The sequence below is a fragment of the Antechinus flavipes genome, chromosome 2 (assembly GCF_016432865.1).
Source record: "Antechinus flavipes isolate AdamAnt ecotype Samford, QLD, Australia chromosome 2, AdamAnt_v2, whole genome shotgun sequence".
NCBI lineage: Eukaryota > Metazoa > Chordata > Mammalia > Dasyuromorphia > Dasyuridae > Antechinus > Antechinus flavipes.
The window spans coordinates 638,260,445-638,275,585 of NC_067399.1; the positions used below are offsets into that span (position 1 = coordinate 638,260,445).

At 49.8% G+C, this 15,141-nt stretch overlaps 1 protein-coding gene across 1 annotated transcript in view; it reads left to right on the top strand.

Moving 5' to 3' along the window:
- Positions 1-7,415, top strand: part of PSAP (prosaposin) — a 32,641-nt gene extending 25,226 nt beyond the window's left edge. The window contains exons 8-14 of the mRNA XM_051982194.1: positions 3,208-3,336; positions 4,813-4,902; positions 5,263-5,437; positions 5,549-5,706; positions 5,895-5,975; positions 6,116-6,226; positions 6,434-7,415. Coding sequence (XP_051838154.1) covers positions 3,208-3,336; positions 4,813-4,902; positions 5,263-5,437; positions 5,549-5,706; positions 5,895-5,975; positions 6,116-6,226; positions 6,434-6,469 — 780 coding nt within the window. The 3' untranslated portion in view covers positions 6,470-7,415. The remainder of the gene's footprint in view (positions 1-3,207; positions 3,337-4,812; positions 4,903-5,262; positions 5,438-5,548; positions 5,707-5,894; positions 5,976-6,115; positions 6,227-6,433) is intronic.
- The last annotated feature ends 7,726 nt before the right edge of the window (positions 7,416-15,141 follow it).

Below are 15,141 nucleotides of genomic sequence, written 5' to 3' on the forward strand. Positions count from 1 at the left end.
CCCGCTACTGGGGGCCAGATGCTCCGTGCGTCAGAGTCCCTGGATCCTTGAATTGCCGAGCTCGAGCCTCACGCGGAGGGCGAGGTGGGGGCCGCGGGGTGGAGGGGGCCGAGGTGGGGCTGCTCCGCCAGGGCCCGCACCGGGGCTGGTGCTGCTTAGTCCGGAGATGGCATGCTCCCCCTGAGTGTTCTGCCACGGCGGGGGTGGGAAGGGCTCCCCGGGGATCCCGCAGGCCCTCGCTCTGGCGGCGGGCAGCGTCCTATCCCCGTGAGGTGGGTGGTCCTGGGGCCCCCCCCCTTTCCTGAGAGGAAGCTGGGGGTAAGGACCGGCCCGGCAGAGATGGTTTTTAAAAACCATAGAGTGAAGGAAGAGTTTCAGTCTCGTACTGTCACTGGCTGAGCTCGGTGTTGTCCGCCAGAAATGACTCGCCAGTATTAACCCCCTCCGGGTGGGCACTTCTCTCTCCTCTGACCTTTACCAGTTGGCATTCCTTTACCTTTCCTCCTGTAGTTCAGAATCCTTAATCTTCGGGTCTCTGTCCGTTACAGAATTGGGAATTTATTCCTCCTCACCACACGTAACCATAGAAAGTGTCGATGGACTCAAATCGCACGCCCTTAGTTTAAGTGGGGGTTTATATTTAGAATTCATTCGGGCGTGTCGAGGTCCAGAGAGCGTGGAGGGGCCGCCGGGAGCCCCTTGCCTGTGTGGCTGCCCGGCAGGCAGGGCCCAGGTAGGTCCCCCCCGAAGACAGGCGGGCTCCTCAGCTTCCGTGTAACCCCTTTGTTGACATGTGGTTCTTGGCTTGATTTTGTTTTATTTAACATTTTTTTCTTGCCTCTTGTGTCCTTTCCTTTCTCTGATTTTCCACTCCGATCTCCTGTTTTTATTCTCAACCGCAGGATCAGGTATGTGTCGGGAAACCCGTCAGTGGTAGTGGTAGTTAGTGCTGGTTGGCGGCTGTTTCCTTTTCGGATTTCCCTTTCCCAGCTTGGTCTCGAGGGCTGTCCTTTGACCTCTCGCTTATCCATAGTCCCGGGGAGAGAGGAGGAGGCAGGGGATGGGAGCCCACCTGCCTCTTCCTGCCGGGCCCGGGGGTGGCTGCAGCAGCAGCAGCTCATTGCTCAGGGAGACCTCGGGTCTTTCGGGCTGAGGACTGCATGCCTCCAGACCTGCCTTTCCTAACCCTAGAAACGCTTGTGCTGCATGAGCGACGCTCTAAAGCCCCAGAGCAGGTCTCTTGGATCCAGGGAATTGGGACTTCGGGCTCTGCTGCCTCTGGGGAATCATGCCGAGGCTGGGCCTGCGCTGGGGCCCACCGCGCCTGCCTTGGGAAGGGACGCGGTCCGGCTTAGATGCCACCTGACCAGAGAATAGTCTTTATTTGAAAGAAGGACTGGGGGACCTTTAACCTGTAGAATTGTGGCGTCCGTAACCCTTTCCCCCCGTATGGATGGGGGAAGAAATGTAACTTGATGTTTTCTGTTTTAGCTTGATTACAAAATTATTAATAAACCCCGCTAATCTACCTCCTGACAGGTTAGATGATCAGCAGGCTCACTAAATGTTAACTGGCACCTATTAATTTTGTACAATTAAAAATCGGTGTAATCGATGGCAGTGAGAACATTAACACTGGCAGTAACTACTGAAAACTCTTTGGTGCTACATTTTCACATATGAGAAACCAGCCCAAGAGAAGTTGTCCGGGTTGCGCAGGGAGTTAGCAGCAAAGCCAGGACTGGTAGCCAAGGAAACGCCTCCTTTGGATGTGTCTCTGTCAGACCAACCAGTCCCTTCTTCAGGGACGCCTCGGAATGTTGTTGATTTAGCTGCATTAATTTTTTATACCATAAAATTAGGGCAGAGAAGTCAAGGCAGCACTAAAAAGCAAGTGGGAAAATTTTAATAAAAAGCCTTAGTGTTTGAAATTTTAGCAGTTACAAAATTATTTGTTAATTACTGTTGAAAAGGAGTCTCTCGTGCCCCAACCTCAAACCAAGTTCTTGCCTCAATGATGATTATTCAAAAGCCCTAGAGGAGGGAAAAGGAGAAGGTAAAGGATTGAAAAGTTATTGGAGCAAATGTAAACAAGGAAATGTTTTTGCTAACTTCTAATTGAAATGTATCATTTCCTTAAATTATGAATTTAAAAGCCACCATTCCAGGAAGCTGCCCACAGGGAGTCCGCAGACACTGCTGGGAGGTCCCAGACGCAGAGAAGCTTCCGAGCCCCCCGTGTAGTTTGCCAAGGGAGGGAGAGGAAGAGACTCCTGCGCAGAGACGCGTTGGGAGTCTGGGCTTCTGAGTCCTGCTCCTTGCAGCAGTTTTTCACTGACAGATATTTTGTATCTCGCCGATTACTCCCCAAGTCCCTGCGCGGCTGAGTAGCAGCCACGGACCCGGGTAGATTTCGTTGCCCGTACAGAGATGGGACCTCCTTGAGTGGTTGGGAGTCTGGGCTCAAACCCAAGGCCTCCCCCCATTCTTCAGTCTCCTGCAGCTGCTGGGGGGCCGGGGCGTTTGTCCCTCGGAGGAAGGTTCTAGGGGAGGCCGAGCGGTCGCTGGCTCCGGCTCCTCTCCTCCGCCTTAGGCCCGTGCACTGGCCCTTGGTGCTGTCTGGTTCTCTGCGTCTGCCGGACTCCCGGGGGCGTGCGCGCAGCCATGGGGGACCCGGCTCAGTTTGTAGGGTTTGTGGAACTCAGCTTGGGGGCTCTTTAAACAGCAGCACCTTCAAGCAGCTTCCTCGTCTTCCTTCCCAGGAACCCAGCTTAGAGCTGCCCGGGGCTGCCCGCCTGGGGATCGTCCATAAGACCCCCGGGCCTGGGCTGGCTCAGCGCTCGCCGGATCCCTGGGCACTGCAGCCCGTCCCGGCCGGGTCTCTGGGGATGTGATTGAGCCGCTGGGGGCGGGAGGCAGGCAGAGCTGCGGGTGCTGTCATTGGTCACTGCCTGGGGGAATAGCTCCTCCCTGCGCCCTGGGGACGCGGCCTTCGGGGGTCTCGGGACGGGCCTTAGGCGGGGCCTGTGGGTGAGGAAGCCAGGGTTGGCCGAGGTTCCTGGGCTGGTTCCCACCAGCACTGGCGCAGCCGTGGGGGGGCGGGCCGGCCTTGTCTCTCCCGCCTCGGTGGGAGGCCGTGGGGGGCGCACTCAGGGGGGCTCGTGCCGGCCGTCCTTGGAGCTCACTCCCCCCTGTGCTTCTCCAAAGCAACCCAGGGACATCTGTGACTATGCCGGGTTCTGTGCAGAGAAGAACGTGCCTCTGCAGGCCCTGCTCCCGGCGCACGTGGTCAGCACCAAAGACATTCCTGCCCTGGAGCTGGTGGAGCCCCTCAAGGTAAGCTGGGCCGGAGGCGGGCAGAGGGACGGGCGGGCGCCAGGAGGCGCTCACGGGGCCCAGCCCCCTGGCCTTCTGGGAGAGGCTCCTGCCTCAGCGAGGTGAAGTGGCCCACTCAGAGCCCAGGATCGGTCTCCTTGTCTGGGCCCCGCCTTGCCGCAGGCCTGGGTCTCACGGGCTCAGGGCCTCGGTGTCAGGGAGGCCTGAACGAGAGATGGAGCAGACTCCTAATAAGCAGCCTGGTGACAGTCACCCAGGTTCTGGCTCCAGACCACAAAATCCAGGAATATACTGGACAGCAGCAGTAACAGCTGACCGACCTATGCTCACGATCTATATAAATGGCCTACCATTGGAAGATTGGTAGACACAGGTGCAGATCATACAGTTATTAGAGGTGCCAGTTGGCCCAGTCACTGGCCAAAGATTAAAGCAGACACCTATATGTCTGGAGTAGGAGGATCAATAGCAATAAAGTTAGTGCTGCCCCTATGAGATGGACTTTTGAAGGCAAAACAGGAGTTTTTACTCCTTTTATAGTTGAAAAAATCCCCATCAATCTGTGGGGAAGAGACGTTTTACAATAATTGGGGTTAAAAATGAGTACTTCGGTTTTTTAAGCAGGGCTGCTGTTGAAGGCCTGCCAACACTTTCACCTATTCCTATCCAGTGGAAAACTGAAACACCAGTGTGGATAGAACAGTGGCCCTTAGGTAGCAATAAAATTCAGGCCTTATTAGATAGAGTACAGGAGCAGCTTGAACAAGGGCATTTACAACCTTCTCTAAGTCCTTGGAATTCCCCAGTGTTCGTTGTAAAAAAGAAATCGGGAAAATGGAGGATGCTCACTGATTTAAGAAAAGTGAACGAACAGATGGAAACTATGGGAACTCTTCAGCCTGAACGTTCCCGAATTACACCTCCAGGAAGCCACCGATGGCCCGAGGCCATCTGGTCCTTACAGAGGAGTAAACTGAGGCCCGGAGAGGTTGTGACGCGCCTGAAGCCCCCCAAGGAGTGGCCAGAGCCGATCTTAGTCCGTGTCTCGGGGTTGGGCTCGTCCCCAGAGCCGGCCTTGCCTCCCAGGCTGCCCTCCCTCTGCTCCTCCCCCTCGCCGGGTCACTTAACTTTTCCAAGGAAGGGCCCAGGTTTAAGCCGCTGCTCTGGGCCCCGGTGCCAGTGGGAGAGAGGCAGGGAGCGAACGCTGCCGCAGGGACCCCGAGGTCCAGGAACTTGGGGCGTGAGGTGTGGATCGGCCGCGGCTCCCGGGCCTGTGGGCCCCCCGGGGCTTTCCTCACTGAGGCCCGGGAAGTTCCCCCAGGAATTCAGGGTCAGGGCCCCCCCCCCCCCCCCCCCCCCGTGGGGCCCTGCGGCCCCAGTCTCCCCGGGCTTCGGCAGGAGCCTCGGGCAGGAAGCTCTGGGAGGGCCGGGGCCGAGTCTGTGTCCCCGACCTTGTCCCCTGTGCTCTCTTCTCAGAAGAACCAGGTGAAGAGCGGTCCCACTTGTGAGCTGTGCCAGTATGTTGTCAAGGAGATCATCAAACTGCTGGAAGGCAACAAGACCAAGGTGCGTGTGCTCACGGCCTCCCCTCCCCGGGATCGGCATCCCTGGGTCTCGGAGGGCCGGGCTGTCCCCTCAGTCCGAGGGGGAGAGGGGCTTGTCCCCCCTGAGACTTTGGTACCCCTGTGACTTAGAGCTCTGGTAGCATCTCGGCCTCTCCTCCCCCACCTCTGCTCCCTGCAAAGCCAGAACAAAGCCCCCCAGCCCCCCTGCAGCCTCCCCCCGGCCCGCCGTCCCTCCCCCACCCCGCTTCCCCCCCCCCCCCCCCCCGGCCCGCCGTCCCCCCCCCCCCCCCCCCCCCCCCCCCCCCCCCCCCCCCCCCCCCGTCCGAGCCCGGCCCAGTCTAACTCTGGGCTCCCCCCCTAGGAGGATATGGTTCATGCAGTGGAGAAGGTGTGCTCCGTGATCCCCAAGTCCATGCAGGCGGAGTGCCAGGACCTGGTGGAGTCTTACGGGCCGTCCATTGTGGACCTGCTCCTGGACGAGACCAGCCCCCACCTGGTCTGCAGCTTGATCAAACTTTGCCGTGACAAAAAGTCAGGTAAGGTCGGAGGACCCTGACGTGGCTTAGGACCTCCCTGCTCCCCCTTATCCCCCCTCATACCCCCCCTACCCCCTCGTGCCCCTCTCTCACGCCCCCTCCGTTCTGCAGTTAACGTGGCCCGGCTTCGCAGCGGCGTCTTCTGTGACATGTGCAAAAAGGTCGACGGCTTCTTGGACAAGAACCTGGAGAAGAACAGCACGAAGGCCATGATTCTCTCGGCCTTCGAGAAGGCCTGCAGCCTGCTGCCCGGGGTGTACAAGGATCAGGTACCGCCGGAGGGGGGGGAGGCCTGCACTTGGCAGGAAACCTCAGGCCAGCGGGGACCCTGCCGGGAGGGGGATGGGCCGGGGAGCCTTCGGGGGCGGCAGCTCTGCAGCCCAGTGTGGGGGAGGGGGCTGCTGCGGGGGAGGTGCCCCCGACCCCCCGGGCTGAAGGAGTCTCCTCCTGTGCGCAGTGCGACGAGTTTGTGGAGGAGTACGAGCCCGTCCTGATAGCGGCCCTGCACGACGAGATGGACCCTAACTCTCTGTGTCTGGTAAGAGGGGACTCCCCGGGTCCGTGGGAGCCCCAGGGAAGGGGACCACTCGGATGTGTCCGGAAGCCGAGAGGCCCCTTGGGAGCTCAGTCCCTGCCCTCTCCCCGGGCCCCCCTCATTCTGCTTTTGTCCCCGTACAGAAAATTGGAGCTTGCCCCAAGGCGGCTCCTAAGCCTCTGCTGGGAACCGAGCAGTGTGTGTGGGGCCCCAGCTACTGGTGCAAGAACATGGAGACGGCAGCTCAGTGCAACGTAAGTGGCCGCGCCGTCCTCCCCGGGCCCAGCCAGGGGCGCCTCCCCCCGGGCCGGCCCCTCAGTGACTGGGCCCGCACCTCCCGCTGGCGCCCTCACCCGCGCTGCGGAGCGGGCCCTGGGCCGGCCAGCTCCGGGGGTCTCGCGGGTCTCGCTCTGAGCCGGCTGGGCCCGTGGGGCCTAATTCCCGCTTTGTCTTTGTTCCAGGCTGTCGAGCACTGCAAGCGCCACGTATGGAATTAGAGGAGCGCCTTCTCTCTCTCTCTCTCTCGGGGAAATTGCACCTTCTTTCCTGTTTGTCTCTGGGGGAAGGGAACGTAGCGATCCCATGTTTTTTCTGTTTGTAAATGAGCCCCACGACGTCTTCCTCCATCCTTCCCTCTTGTGCATTTGTTCGTCATTGCCACGGGTCTGAGAGGCCACGCGCCCCCCTCCCCCGCTAGGACGTGGTCCCCCCTCCCCTGCTAGGATGGGGCCCCGGAGGCGGCTGGGAGGGAGCAGGGGGCCTGAGCCCTCCTCCCTCGGCCGCCTCCGGGTTTAGAACCGCCCTGCCCGGGGTCGTCCCCTTAGCTGCTGCCATGTGACAGCCCACACCCAGAGCCCTCCCCACTTTCGGAGCCCCCAGCATGGAGCCGCAGCCCCCGTCGGAGGAGCCGCTCTCGGGCCTCGCTGACCCCCGTCTGCAGGCTCTGGCTTCTCTGCGGTGCTTAGGAGCATTGGCTTTTGGGGGAGATTTGAGGAAATGGGCTGGGGCCCTACCTGGGTCTGCCGGGGAAGGGTTGGGGGGGGGGCGCTTGCTTGGTCCAAGGTCAGGGAGCCCAGAAAGGGTTAGTTCTGGGGGACGGTGGCTTCTGTCGTGGCCGATCTTACCCAGCGCCGCTCGGGCAGAGCCTTCTTAGTGTGATTTCTTAATTATTATGGTTTTAAAATTAACATGGGTGACAAGATCCTGCTTTTCTCACTTCCTAGTAGAAACGTGGCCGACCCACCCGAGTGTAAGTTTCTCCCTGGTTACCAAACGTAGGCTGGGCCTCAGTTTCCCCCTGTGATAGCAGCCGCCGCTCTGCCCTGGGTTCCGAGGCGAGACCTGCTGTTGCTATGAAGTGAATGTTGATTTTTTTTTTTAATTTTGTTCTGGTTTTGCCTTAAAGCTTTCTGTAATTAACAATAAAAGTTCCAGTAAACTAAAGTTGTCGGAATCATTTTAGTCGTTGCAGCTTTTTGTCCCGAGAGTCAGGACTGGCAGTGCGAGAAAAAGGGAGGGAGGGAAGGAGAAAACAGGGAGAGAGGGAGGGGGAGGGAGGGAGGGAGGGAAGGAGAAAACAGGGAGAGAGGGAGGGGGAGGGAGGGAGGGAGGGAGAGGGACAGGAGGAGAGAGGGAGGGAGAGGGACAGGAGGAGAGAGGGAGGGAGAGGAGGGGGGAGAGAGAGGGAGGGAGTGTTGGACAGTTAAGGGTGAGGAAAACTAGGAATTTGTTTTTGAGGAGATTAGCCAAAAGTATGCTTGCCTTATCAATGAGGGGGAGGGAGAGGAGAAAATTAGGAACTCAAAATGTGTTTAAAGTGTTTTTATGTATAATTGGGGGAAACGACAAAAAAGAAACTTAATTCAGAAGAAAGCAATATTAAACAAATGGAGCTAATGCAATAAAATGAAAGGTAGCAACTGTTTAGGAAAACGCAGCAAGATAAAGACAATCTCAGAGTAAAAATCGGCAGCTAGAACAAAATTTATTATCAGCAAGTGCATCCCCCCCAAGCAGGAGTTGTAAGCGTGGTATCCGGAGGAGGAAAGCCAGTTGCAATATATAGATAAAAATTTATAACAAAAAACCATAGAGAACAAGTGTCAATGTTCAACTTAGATGATACAAATATGATGTTTGGATTCAGAGGAAAAATTTACTGAATAGTAACAAAAGAGACAAAATCCAGAAGAAGGTGAAGAAATCTTCTTGGTCTACCTTCTAAGTCACACAACTTTATAGACTACAAAGACATGTAAACAATTGGAGACATTAAATTGTTACTGTGCAGGCTCTTTAAATTGACTTATTTAGTGCATCATAGATCTAGAAAAAATAACTTTGTTCTTGAGGAACAAAAGGTCAAGAATATCAAGGGAATTTGAAAAAGGTACCTAACGATGCTGGATCTCAAACTATTGTTCATTGACCCTTTTGGGGTTTTCTTGGCAAAGTTATTGGAGCGGTTTGCCATTTCCTTCTCCAGCTCGTTTTTCAGATGTGGAAACCGAGGCACACAGTTAAATGACTTGCTCAGGATCACAGCAGCCAGTGTGTGATGCCAGATTTAAACTTGGAAAAATCTTCATGATTCCAGGTGTGTTGCGCTATCCTCTGCCCTCTGGCTGCTCCAAGTATACTACAAGACATTAATCACCAAGACAAATTAGTAGGTATGAAGGAGGTTTATCATGGGAACACAATATGCTGAAGGAAATTGTCATATTCTAGGGTATGTTAAACCCAGCAATCCCAGTCCGTGGGGGAAGAACTTGCTATTCAACAAATATTGCTGGGAAAATGCTTAAGAAGTCTGGAAGAAATCTAGGTCTATATAGACTAGCATGTCATATGACAAAAGAAACTCCAAAAAAGTACATGACTGGCGTAAACGTTAGAGGAACAAGGAAGAAATCCCCATCCTATGGAAAAGGGGAGCGGTTTATTATCAAATAAGAAAACATTCTAACACCCAAAATGAGTAATTTTGATGATATAAAATTTTTTTGTGTTAAAAAAAGCCAGTGAAGCTAGAATTAGAATTGAAATGATTAAATAGGGGTAAAGATAAGAAAACATTTGAAATGCGTAATGTGCTTTATTACAAAAGTCAAAGGGATCTGAATAGACAGGTTTTTGGTTTTTTTTTTTTTTTTTGGAGAAAATCACTCATCACTAATTAGAGACTTGCAAATTAAAGCAACTTTGAAGTTCCACCTCTGACCCATCACATTGGCAAAAATACTTAAAAGGGAAAATCATTTGGTGGATGAGTTGTGGGAAAATAGATACAATAATACATTGTTGATGGAACTGAATAGAATCAGCCATTCTGAAAAGTAATTGTGCAAATTCTAACACAGTGAACCAGTATTAGGTATGTACTAAAGAGGTCAAAAAAAGGAAAAGGACCCATATATACAAAAAAACATAGCAGGGCGTATTTGTGTGTGTGTGTGTGTGTGTGTGTGTGTGTGTGTGTGTGGCAAAAGAATTGGAAATTTAGGGAATATTAACTATAAAATGTCCGAATAAGTTAGATTATAAGAATATAATTTATTATTGTGCTATAAGAAATGACGGAATAGCTTCAGAAAAAGTTGGGAAATCTTTTATGAGTGAAAATTTTATGAGAAGAAAATTATCGAAATACTTGAAGGCTTTAGCAATTGTTCAACCTAATAGCCAATTAAGATTATAGAGTAGGTACGATGAATTATCTCCATCTCTTTTTTTCTGTGCTTTTTTTTTTTAATTTATTTTTAACACACATTGCTTTATGAATCATGTTGGGAGAGAAAAATCAGAACAAGAGAAAAATCAAGAGAGAAAAAAAAAACAGAAAAAAGAAGTGAAAGTAGCATGTGTTGCTTTAGATTCCATCGCCATAGTTCTTTTTCTGGTGTTTTCCATCCAAAGTTTATTGGGATTGCCTTGGAAGAAATTCCTTTCAAGAACTTCCTCCATGATTGCTCTCTTCTGGACTGCCAGGGAGTAAGGCTTGCTCCTACTTCCCGAGGCCACCAGAGGGCATGGCAAATCAATCAGCCAATGGCTAGTTGCTTCATCCATTGAGGAATTTCTTCATACTTCCTAAAGCAGTGAAATTGGACCATTTCATTGTACTTCCTTTCCCCGGGCGCATGGGAGTTTGAAAGCGTTTTATGAGGCAGAAATGAGGCTGCTTCTGATTGTTTAGAATCTGCAGTTTAGTCATTCAGTGTGGGAGCCCCCACTCTCCCAGCATCTCCTGTCCGACGGTCCCCCACCGGACATCACCTTTGTGCCCCGGGAACCTTTTGTGAGACCTTTTCAACCTGGAACTAGCAATAACCCCTCTTTGCCTCTGATTTGAAAGAGCAGAAAGCTTCCCCCAACAACCCCATTTAAGGAGGAAGCCTGGGCCAGCCACCTCTTTGTTCTCTGTCCAGATGTCCTTCCTTCCCGACTTCTTTTTTGTTTCCTTTTATATATTGTTTTCGCTTTTCTTTGTATCCCTAGTGCCTGGCATACAGTAGGTGTTTAATAAATGTCTATTAATTGATTATTCTCACTAGAAAAGTGACATTTTATTAAGTGATTTGGAGGAATTTAGCGGGTCAGAAGTCTTATTATCTCCCCCATCCCAAACAAGGACGGGAAGGAGAGCCTTGGATCCTGGGAATTTTGACAAGAGGAATGGAAAAGCCGCGATGTATACTAGCAATATTGTTGAAGGCTGATCAGTGAAGTCAGGCAGCTTATTAGATGCATGTGTGGTCCGAGAGGGTTAGGGACAGGTGGAAGATGTATCCGAACTTGGGTGAGTGGGAGCGGAGGGGCTGTGTGGGGACAGGGAGATGGGCAAGAAGATGGAATGAAGTTTGGGACATGTTGAATTTGGGAGTTTGTTAGGACGTTGGAATGAAAAATCATCTATCAGATGGCAATTGAAAATGAAGGTCTGAAGCTTAGCTGAGAAGGGACAGTGTAGTTGGTACAAAGGGGATTACACTTAAAGTCTCAGGGTCTGGGTTCAAATGCTGACTCTTATTTGTGGCCACTCTCTCTTAGTTTCCTTCTCTTAGGGGAAAAATAGGGAGTCTCTAAAGTCCCTTTTGGTTCAAAATCTCTGGTCTATTAATGAACGACCATTTGATGGTGAGTGAGGGAAGACACACAGCTCTTTAAGACATTGTCCTTGGCTTTCAGATTTTTATAGTTTAATTAATGAGGACAGAAAAAGAATTAAAAAAACTCCATGAGAAAACAGCACCATCTTTAGAAGAGGGGTACCTGCACTTAAATCCAATTCCTGTGCAAATAAAGACATCCCCTCCCGATGCCCTCGGTCCTCTTCCAGAGTGAAGAAGGAATAACAACCCAATGGGAAAGTCAGTTCTGCGGGAATCCGGGAAATGCATCATTGGGAATTGCCTTAGTCAGGAAAGGCCTCACCCGTAGGCCTTGAGCACAGGGAATGAGCAGGATTTCAATGGGAGAGCCTGAGCAACAGCTAGGAATGCGTACAGAATATTTTAGGGATGGAAAGAAGGTTGGTCCAGTTGAATATGAGGATATAGGAAGGGTATATATAGTGTAACTTGGCTTCCACCCACATCTGGAGTAGTTTTATGTATTTCCTATAAGAGATAGGACTCCTGATTAATTGAGAGAATGACGGTACCTGCATAAAAGACATTGCTTCCAGATACATTTTTTTTTTCAGAGAAACATCTTAATTTTTGTTTGCTGTTTAGCTTGGATTAATGAGTATATTTGCTATTCATTATTTTTTTATGGTCTTTTGTGTGGTCAATGTTTGTTTTTTAGAAAATAAATAAAACCAAACAATACAAACAATACAAATAATAAAACAAAAAATAATACAAATAAATACAAATAAAAACAAAAAGGTTTTGTTAGGCATTTACATTATTATAAATATATTATTAACTTAGAATATTATTTAGCACTGCACTTATTAAGCATTTACAAGCATGAAAATTACAAAGATACAGACATTGTCTTTGCTCTTAAAGGGCTCTTATTCTAAAGGAAAGTAACAGACAACACTTGGAAAACTGGTTGTGCCTTTTAGGAGAACCTTGTTTCCTTTTGACTGACTTGTTAGAGCCACTGTACCAGAATCTTAGGGTTAGAATGGCTATTGAGAAGGTCATTCTTATGTCATAAAAGTAAGTTTTTGCTAAATATTCTCTAAGAATAATAGCAATTTATAAATTGCTTTGAGATTTCTAAAATATTCTAAAAATATTATTTCAATTTATCTTCACAATAACCTGGTGAAGTAGGTAACAGTTTAAGTGATTTGGCCAGGGTCAGAAAGCTAATAAATTTCCAGAGCTGTATTTGAACTCAGGTCTTCCTGACTTCAAGCCCAGTGCTTTATCCACTTATAGCTGTGAGATACAAAGCAAGTCATTTAAATTCTGTCTCAGTTTTTTCAGCTGTAAAATGGGGCTGATCTTAGCACCCTTTTCCTAGGTTCTTTGTGAGGATCAAATGAGACAATATTTGTAAAGCTTAGCAATTAACAAGTGTGTCTTCTCTTCCCTTCCCTTCTCTTTTCTCTTAATTGTGGAATCCTATATTCTTGTTTCAGTCCTCCTTACCCTTCTGCTGCATTAATATTATTGATTACTCTCTCTCATCTCTTGAGTTTTCTTGACAACTTTTAATCTTGGTTCTCTTATCTGCCTGACCTTTCCTTTTTAGTATTTTTTGTTGGATCATGCCTTCTAATTTTGAGTGTATACTAAAGATCACTCCTTGGTCCTCTTTGATCTCTAATGCTGACTTCATTCATTTCACACAGGTTCAGACAACCAGATCTAACCTGGTAACCATTACTTAACCAGGTAATGGTCAGAGTGCCAGATTTGAGCTAGTTAGATCCGAGATCAAATCCTCACTGAAATGCTCACTAGCAACTCACTTAAATTTTCCTAGTCTTTTCAGCTGTAAAATGAGGATATCCATGGGGTCAGTGTTTGGAAGAGAGGTCAGATGTTGCATATAAGTGGAGGACTTCTTGATTTTAGTCACATCCAACTCAGTGACTCCAGTTGGGGTTTTCTTGGCAAAGATCCTTGCGCAGTTTGTCATTTCCTTCTCCAGCTCATTTTACAGATGAGGAAACTGAGGCAAGCAGGGTTAAGTGATTTGCCCAGGGTCCCATGGCTGGTGAGTGTCTTTGGCCTGAGACTCATGAAGTCTCCTTGATTCTAAGGTCAGTGCTCTATCCACTGCCCCACCTTGCTGCCCAAGTGAAGGACATCCATGAGTGCCGTTAAGAGTGATCAGGGAAGTGATGTTTATTCTAAACCAATTGTATCTCTAGACTAGAAATATTGTGTGGTGACTTAGAGATGATTCTAATCCAGTAGCCTTCTTTGATGTTGAGTGATTGCTCAGACTCAGAGGTCATCTATCTTGGCTATTCCTCCCCCAAGATGACATTCTGAGGGCTCAAATTTTCTGAAGGGCTGCTCCGGCTCCACATCCTATTTATTCTTGCTATCTGTGAGCAACATCCACACATTTAGACAACCCACACATATCTTTCATAAGTTTGGAAATTCTCTTTAGACTTAGATTATAGAGGGCCTCAAATGCCAAGATAAGGAGTTTGGGTTTTATTTTTTAGTCAATGGAGGGAGAATATTCTCTGCTTGTAAACAAACGATAAAACATTCTTGGATTCAAAGTTGGAAAAGGCCTTGAGACCATCTGATTCTCTCCCTAGGTGTAGAAGCTGAGATCTAATGGTTGGGTAATTTTTCCTTTCATCAAGGTTAGATTAGCCTCCCAGTACCTTTCTCCCATTTTACTTTGTTCTGCCTTCTAGAACTAAAGGAAACAAGGCTAATCCCTCTTTCATTAATAGGATGTTTTTTCAAAATTTTTTTTTCCTGAGGCAATTTGGCTTAAGTAACTTGCCCAGGGTCAGACAGCCAGGAAATGTTAAGTATCTGAGGTCAAATTTGAACTCAGGTCCTCCTGACTTCAGGGCTAGTGCTCCATCCATGGCAGCACCTAGCTGCCCCTTGTTTTTCAAATTCTTAGGACTAGAACTAGAACCTTGGTCTCCAGAGCTCTTTTTACTTTCAATCTATCACTAAGCATTTATTAATCACCTACACTATGATGAAAGCTTTGGGGGCAAGTAAAAAATAAGATGGCTAGTCTCTGCAAGAATACATTCTGTTGATTCAAAGCTTCTCTCTCTTAGATTCTCTCTCTTAGACCCTTTTGATAGGGTCTGGTGAAGACTATGGATTTCTTCACGAAATAAGGTTCTTAAATGCATGCAATAAAATAAAGGAGTACAAAAGAAACCAATTATATTGAAATAAGGTTATTAAAATATTAAAATAGAACCAAGTTTAGAGACCCCAAGTTAGAAATTTCTGGGCTAGGAAGGTACAACCTTTATATACACTGCTCTGGGTGTGTGTGTGTGTGTGTGAATGTGAATGTGTGAGTATGTGTGTATGTATGTGTGAATGTGAATGTGTGAGTATGTGTGTGAACGTGAATGTGTGAGTATGTGTGTATGTGTGTGTGTGAGTGTGTGTGTGTGTCAGTGTAAGAGTGAGTATGAGTCAGTGTGTATAAGTGTGTGTGTGAGAGTGAGAGTGAGTTTGTGGGTGAGTGTGAGTGTGTGTGAGTGTGAGTCAGTGTGTGTGTAAGAGTGTGTGAGTGTGTAAGAGTGAGTGTGAGTGTGTGTGTGAGAGAGTGAGAGTGAGTTTGTGGGTGAGTGTGTGTGTGTGTGAGGAAACTAGGATTCTAGTCCTAGCTCCACCCCGACGCACGCTCCTCCTGCCTGGAATTTGCCCCCTCCTCACACCTCCCTCGGAGCCCCGGCGCTTCCTCAGACCCCCGCCTCACTCGCTGATTGCTGCGTCCCTCTCCCCGCCCGGGCTCCCTCTCTCCCTGCCCTGCCCCCAGCCCCAGAGCATCTCTTCAGCGCGCCCGCCAGGTGAGCGTGGAGCTCCTCCTTCCACGGAGAGAGCTCTGAGGCGCGGACTTGTTTATCCTGCGCCTTTGCCCCAGGCCGGTCCCCAGGTGTGTGTGGGTGCGGGCGCTCCGCGCTGTGCACAAGCGCGCACCTTGGTCCGGTGCCGGTGCCCGGGGGAGGCGCTTCTAAGTCAGCGGCTGCCGGAGC